Here is a 7,745-nt window from a genome sequence, read left to right as displayed (position 1 = left end):
CAAAGCCATTTTTCTCGTAGTGAGTAGTAGACCAAGCAAGACAAAAGAGGTAAGAGATACACGTGTGAGAATATGGGTATGCACGTGGCTGTTTCGTGAACGAGATGGCGGCCTCCGTGGAGCCAATTTCTGCGTGGGAGTACGAGCTAGAGCGAGTTCCTTGCCAGTTCGTTGGGAGTGTTTGGATACCAAAATTATTTCAAATAATATTTTGCTTGCATCACAAATATATTTTCCAACCTACTTTTTTATATTTTCAATCACCTTTTTATCTCACATATATCATATCACAAAAAGTGCTACAGTAATTATTCCAAATAATATTTCAAATAATACACTATCCAAAAGTTTGGATAGAATATTATTCCAAATAATTATTGTATCACTTTTTATGATGTAATATATGTAAGATAAGAAGGTGATTGAAAATATAAAAAGGTAAATTGAAAAATGCGTTTATGATGCAAGCAAAAATTTTTTTGAAAAAAGTTGCTATCCAAACGTAAAATATTAATTGCATTCTACTTTTTTTTTAATCACCTAAATATCATATGGTCAACTCAAAACATTAATCTTTTTCTTCTTGGTAATCTTATTAATATTGAAAAAAAAAGAGGGAGAGAGAAAGAGCTCAATTCCTTTTTTTAATACAAGCAAGAAAGAATTTAATATTTTTATTATTTCAAAAATATTTTACTTTTCTATTTATTATCCAATTCCAATCCTAATTTCAAGGACATTAAAGTAATAAGATAATATTAGATTCTTCCTTATTTTCTTTCTTTGTAAAATATAATTTTCTATCTCCTTCTGTCCTATCTCGTTTTCTTTTTCAAGTATTAATAAGTGTGAAAAAAGAAATTTGAGAAAATCCTTTTATTTTTATGTTTTTGGAATCTTAGAGTGAAAAAAGGAAGAATAATTATTCCAACTTTTTATTTTTATTTATATATAAAAAGGGTAAATACATTTAAACATTTTTTAACATACTTTTTAGATTAACGATAGGGTAAAGTATCTAGAAGAGAGTAAAGTGATTATATTACTACAATTTAAAGGGATAAAACGATAATAACAATATAGTAATGCTATAAAATAATAGGTATTTTTGTTAAAAATTTATTAACATGCTGAGTTGAACTACCTATGAGGTGAAGTGATTAAAATATAATATTAGGGGATAAAATTGATAGTAGTGATATACTTTAAGGGGTAAAGTGATAATAATCCAGAAAAAAAAATTAGAAGTGCTATCTCTCTCTCTCTCCTTTCAAGTCCCCACCTACTTCTACTCGTACTCTAACTTATTCTAGAGGAGGATCTAACTAGGCCTATAGAGGGATCGACGGGGACTGAACCACTATTGAACTAGACGGATGCATAACACACTCACCTGGATTTAGAGAGCCACAACTGTAGCAATTGATGGGATGTAAGGTTCACTAAAGGGTCCAAACCTTAATGGCTTGATGGTGGCCACCAACCTAAAGTCTGGTAGTTTCTCTCCTTTCAGGTTTGGTGCTTTAAAATCTCTACCGTGAAATGGAACACGCGAGAGCTCGAGGAGTGTCAATCCCTAGAACAGTTGTAATGCGCGAGCTAAGTCATAGGTAGCCACCAGCTACTGGGTGAACAAAATCATGATTTACCTGCTCCTTTCTTTTTCCCCCTTTCACTTAATTGCCTTCCGAAATGCAGCACAAACAAGTACTTTGAGAAATCTTTCGCAAAGAACCCAAAACCAAGATGGGTCTTAAAACCCTGTTTAGGTGGTAGGTGGGGGTTTAAATCTTACTTGTAGCAAAAAAAATCCAAAAATTGTACCATATCACTCCCTTGGTCTAGTAAGGTCTATGTACCTACTAGCTTCCAATACAAAGCCTCTTTAGGCTCCCCCTCCCTAATAGTTTAGGATAGATAAGTTATACAATTGTCCTCTCGATTAAAAAAAAAATCTTTCGTAAATTGGATTCTTTCTCCACCGCCTGATTTGGAGATTGATTAACAGATAGTAGCATGAATAAGTTGACAGAAGGATTAAGGCATTCACAAGTTGAATTTAGTCGAATTCAAATTAGTTCGTGTAATTCTGATTGCATTTTGCTTGAATATTTACCGTTTTTAGTATAATTGTAAATTTAATTGTAGAGTTAACAATTAAATTTAAGTTTAAATCCAATTTTTTAAATAAATAATTTATACCCAAATTGTAAGAAATTATATTAAAAATGGAAAAAATTATACGAATCAGTTTAAATAAGACAAAATTTAACTTATGAGGCCGTTGATCCATGAGAGAAACACTTTGCATTGAGATCCAATTGGGCAATTTCCATCAAATTCTATAAGGCTGCATTTGGACGGAGAGGTTTTGAAATCCTTTCATATCTCTCTAATTGTTTATACTTTAGATTACTTATGAAGTATTTGAATTTGTAAATTATCAATTATTCTAATATTTAAAATATATTTTGTTAATTGGTGAATTTAAAACTCAAATGTTTCTAAGCAATTCAAATAACTAAAGCGATTTGAATGAATTTCAATTTTTTCAATCCAAACAAAACCTAAACGAAGTTAAAACAAAAACCTCAAAATGGGGTACTAGAATCTTTCATTTGTATAGTCTATGCTACATGGTCACGTTTTTGGATCGTGTTACGCGGTGTTTACTCTCGCTAGCCAAACATGCACGTAATGGCACTGGTAGGTCACACTACCAGTCAGCCTACACAACTCACTTGCACACAAGTATTCCGAAACATAGAATATTTAGGCAAAATAAAGGAACACACGCACAAGTTACAGCCAACACGATCAACCTTACATTTCACAACAACGATTACAAGAAATTTCTACAAATACCTAGCGTGCAGAACATCTAAGGGTGATTCTCACTATTTGAGACTCTCTGCCCCTTAGTCTCTACCCTTTAGCGTGGGCAAAAAACGAATTTGCTTTGGCTCCTATCACATTCATTTAGCATGTAAGGTCTGACCACATCTAACCGTACATACGTCCAACAGCATCACTCGATAAAGGCTCTCGGTAAAGGTCAAAAAAAAAAAGAGCATGTCAATTTTGTTATTTCATAATTGAAGATTTACAGTGGCCAGTAGTTTCAATAACTGAACATTTTCCTTCTTTCTTTTTTTTTTTTTTTTTTGCAAAGCCCCCCTTGGGAAATTTCCTTGTACCATTACGTCATTATGGAATGTTAAGAAATAGCACATGAAAATCTTAAAATGGCATTTAGTACCTTTTTTCTTGTTAATTACTGCTTAAGTCCTTGTGTTCTTTAAACAAAGGCTACAATGAGTGCATCGTCAGAAAAGGAAGTTAGACAATGTATATTCAAGATAAAGTAACAATTGCAATTTTAGCTAGACACAAATATTTAAAATGTATAATCCTTGGGCCTCATAGCCAGAATTCTTCCAAATGTTAGGTGTTAATTAACTACCATAAAGAAATTAAGCTGGAATGAGGGCTAAACTACTAAAACATCCTTTTTCTCCTGCAGGGCTAAAATTGATACTTCTTAATCTTTGGGGTGCAAGTGCAACACTTACCAAAATTAAGATGACTTGTTGATGTGATATTTTGTGTGATTTGCGGGATATTTATAAGGGTTAATTTCACATACCTCCCCTGAGGTTTTTAACAATTACAGAAAACTCCCCTTAATTTCTAAAACTTATACCTACCTTTCCTATTTTCACTATTTAAGTAACATTCTAGACCCAAAAGGCTATATTATTTTTCAAAATTTCTATAATGCCCTTGAGTTATAATTCACAACAAAAATGTAAAGGAAAAAAATAATTTATAGTCTCTATTTCATTTATATTTATTTTCTACCACTATTACTTATTTATCAACATCCAAATCACCACTAAATAAACACTTATCTTTGTTCTAATGTTCCTCTTTTACCTAAATATTTCTGATGCATACCATTGTATAAAGTATAAATGCTACATCATATACCCAAAAACTTACCTACAATTTCATAACAATATCATATTTTACTTAATATACTACAATATTCATCAATATCCCTAAATTTCAATCCTATGATTGCCACTTTTTTAATGCAAAATAATCTAAACCATCACTACTAATATCAATATCCAATTTATTCCATTGGCATAAAGTTCAAAATCAATCAAATTGTCTCTATAGGAATAATATCAATAATTGTAAATAAAAAATAGAAATACAATGTAGTTATAGATATATATCAAGAATACTTTTTTCATGATAACCATAACAGTATAACCTATATTTAGTTCCTATTCCACTTTTTATCCTCAATTTTTATTTTTTATCACTGTCACTATTTTCATTTTTATCTAATTTGATAATGAAATTAACATTCAATTTGTCATTTGACAATTTCAATTTGTTAATGCCTATCAAAAATTGGAAACAAAAATGGGCGGAAGGAAACTATTTACTAGTAATGAAAAATCGAGGATTGGGAATAGATTGGCACGCGAATTGAATTTCATTCGTCTCATTTGGACCTTGGCTTCTTGCGGAGAATGCAAAAGACTGAAAGAGAAGCCAAAAGTAATAAGAATAGAACTCTCCTTCTTTTCTCTCGGCTAAACCGATCCTCTGCAAAACCAAAATCCAAAACCCCAGAAAAGAATGTATCACTTTTTAGCCTCGGTGGTAGCAAGATTGGAGCCTTGTTTCGCGAGAAGAGATTGGGTTTTAATATGTAGTACGGGGCTCGCTTCTTTTCTCTGTAAAAAAGCAGATATAGATTTTGAACAATACGAAAACAGGCAAACTAAGGACAAAGCAGATATTGATTCTCACATCAATATGTTGTTCGAGAAGAGATTTGAACCTCGTATCCATCCCACGGAGGAGGAGGTGGTTAAGACCCAAGGTTTAAGAGTAAGTCTCTCCTCCTTCTTGCTTTTTTTTTAACTCAAAAAAAAGCAAAAAAAAAAAGAAAAAACGGAGCTCTTAAACCCTAATGGCTTTGAATATGTTTGCAGGATCTTTTTAAAGATCTTGTGACTAATGCAGAAATATGTGAGGATGGACTTTCTAAGGTAAATAATACCTTTTTCTATCCCCGTAATCGTTTTTTGTGCTGAACGAACATCAAACTACGTAAGGAGTGTAAAGTCCAAGTTGAGCCCTTTTGTTTAGTTGCTAATTTGCTACTAGTACTACTATTTTTTTTTTTAATGTTTTTCTTTAGCTGTTTGTGGATGATTTGATTTTCTTTCGTAGCCTGTTATGTGGGTTTTAGTTTATGACCTGAATGAAGTAGTGAATAGTGATGGCCTCTTTCGGTCCCATTGGGATGTATGATGCCTGATGAATGATTTTCTCGTAATTTTTGTTGAACAGGCGACAATTGGGTAACTCGATGTTTATATGATGTTATTAATTTCTTGTGTGATTGGTGATTATCAGCTTCTAATTGTATTTTTAGATTCTGCCACGCTACGGGGTGAATAAATTCACCCCACATTCTGGTGACGTGTTTGATCCAAACAAACACAAGCTTGCTTTCTTTGTTCCTGATCCAAATAGGGAACCCGGACTAGTAGCAGTAGTGAAGCGGCTATGTAATTGGCCTATTATTATTATTTTTATTTTTATTTTTATTATTAATTCGTGTTGTGCGTTTGCTTCTTCAAGGATGGATACATTTATGGGGATGAGGTTATCAGGCAGGCTGAGGTAGGCGTAACGCGTGGAGTTGCGACGCGGAGGAGCCAACGACCATCTCCCATCCCGTCACAGTGACCAGTTCGGGCCTTTTTTTCTTAGCTACCTCTACTACTGGTCTGCTACTACCATGTCTACCATTTTGTTATATTTTTTGGATTTTATTTAATGGTTTATTCGTATTCTGTGAGAAGAAACAGATCTGCTACTTCATGACTAGCGACTTCAGCAACTCTACTACTATATTTTGGTACTTGTTGGATATTATTTGATGGCTAGTTGGGTTGGTTTGGGTTTCTTTATGAAGAAAAAGAAGCAGCTGTGTTTTCTTCAATTATCAACCTCCGGTATTGTCACAATAACAATTGATGGTTAAGCGAACAATTGATGAATTAGTGAAAGCTGTAGGTGCGAGAGAGGATGGCTTAAAGCTAATTTTTCAATTTCACATCCGTGTGATATGTAGTTTGCCGAAGTTCCCCGTTTTTTTTCTTGGGGACGAAATAGTTTGTATGAACTTGTACACTATAATCTTTACTTGCTGGAAAATTGAAATATTAGGCTGTCTGAATGAATAGATTGGCTCGGACAACAGCCAATCCCGAAGATTTTGGAAAGGGTAATTTGGATGTTGGGAGCAGCTTAGAGTGATGGATTAGGGCAGTTAGCAGTAAGATGAGTCTGCTAAGTAGTAGAACGGTGCGCTAGGCTGCCAGAAATTGAGATGGTGGTGTGGGCAAGTGGCTTGGGGTGGCAGGTAGAGGTGGCCAGCCTGAGGAAAGAGATTGGAGCGTTTGAGTGAGATTTCCAATTGAGGGTTGTAATTGACTTTTCGTCACTTCCATGGCGCTTAGGACAAAACATGCTTTTGTCATTCCTTTTGTTTTTCAGATTTAAGAAATACGATAATGTCAATATCAAATGCCATGTGGATTCACTGCTTACCAGTTATGAAAGGGGGAGGAGGCATGATCCAGAATGGTGTTAATACCTTTGGAATGATTATAAACTTGTACGATGAAAGTCATTTGAGTTATTATCATAGCTACGAACAGTTGTCCGTCACCTGCCCTTGGACCGCTGTGCCTCTGTGTTAACAATGGTAATAGAATTGGATGTTGTTTATTCAAAAGAGAAATTAAAATCAGAAGAATAGGCTGCTTTAAATTCGATTACAATAGACAAACAAAAACACAAACTTGAATGCCTAGTGGCATAACACAGCATCCAGCAGCAGTAGCAGATGAGAATGGAGGTATTCAACTTCAAATAGCTATCCAAGAGCAGAAAGAAACACACGAGTCGGAATGGGGATCATTGCAATAAGTAGACACAATCAGGTGGGGGTAGCGTGGGCACTAAATGATCGAAGCTTAGGAAATCAACTATTGTCAAACCACGGAGGAGGTCTTTAATTTGTACTTACTATCACATATTTAATTTTTGTTAAATACAAAACTTACTTTCTAATACTACTTGGCATGTAGCACAAAAGACAAATTTGGTACAAATTTCTCATTTTACTCCCTAAAATAATATTTTAATCGCCTAGACTGAATATGCAAAGAATCAATAAGTTCAAGGGAGGTCAGTGCAATTTCTCAAACCACGGAGGAGGTGAGTGCAAGTGTCAGAAATCTCATAGGAGGTTTCTGCAATTTTCCCTCATTTCACTCCCTAAAATAATATTTTAATCACCTGGACTGAATATGCAAAGAATCAGTAAGTTCAAGGAAGGTCAGTGCAATTTCTCAAACCACGGAGGAGGTGAGTGCAAGTGTCAGAAATTTCAGAGGAGGTTTCTGCAATTTTCCTTTATTAATATGATAGGTTATGTTAGAGGTGTTAAAATGAGTGATTTGGACGGGTTTGGATTAGTTAAAATAAGCAATGGGTATCAATGAGTCAATCCATTTATATCCATTTAATTAGATAGATATAATTGGATAAATCAAAAAATGAATTGGGTAACCCAATTTTTTATTTATGACCCATTTATATTAACTTTTTGTAAAATCATTTAAATTTATTTTTACAAACTAAGT

The 7,745-nt window shown here is 33.8% G+C and overlaps 1 protein-coding gene across 2 annotated transcripts; it reads left to right on the top strand.

Annotated features, from left to right (window-relative positions):
- The first annotated feature begins 4,540 nt into the window (after nt 1-4,540).
- LOC140038013 (uncharacterized) lies at nt 4,541-5,913 on the top strand. 2 transcript variants are annotated; one of them, XR_011841818.1, is made up of 3 exons: nt 4,541-4,911; nt 5,016-5,072; nt 5,462-5,613. XR_011841818.1 is itself a non-coding variant. In XM_072083204.1 (3 exons), exons 1-3 carry the CDS (start codon nt 4,657-4,659, stop codon nt 5,776-5,778), a joined length of 420 nt encoding a protein of 139 aa, XP_071939305.1. In that variant the 5' UTR covers nt 4,541-4,656; the 3' UTR covers nt 5,779-5,913. The 2 variants fall into 2 exon arrangements, 1 of the variants encoding a protein (XP_071939305.1); XM_072083204.1 differs by lacking the exon at nt 5,462-5,613 and adding an exon at nt 5,671-5,913.
- Nucleotides 5,914-7,745: the final 1,832 nt, after the last annotated feature.

This window comes from Coffea arabica, chromosome 3c, assembly GCF_036785885.1.
Source record: "Coffea arabica cultivar ET-39 chromosome 3c, Coffea Arabica ET-39 HiFi, whole genome shotgun sequence".
NCBI classification, from domain to species: Eukaryota; Viridiplantae; Streptophyta; class Magnoliopsida; order Gentianales; family Rubiaceae; genus Coffea; species Coffea arabica.
This window is presented reverse-complemented; position numbering and strand designations above follow the sequence as displayed.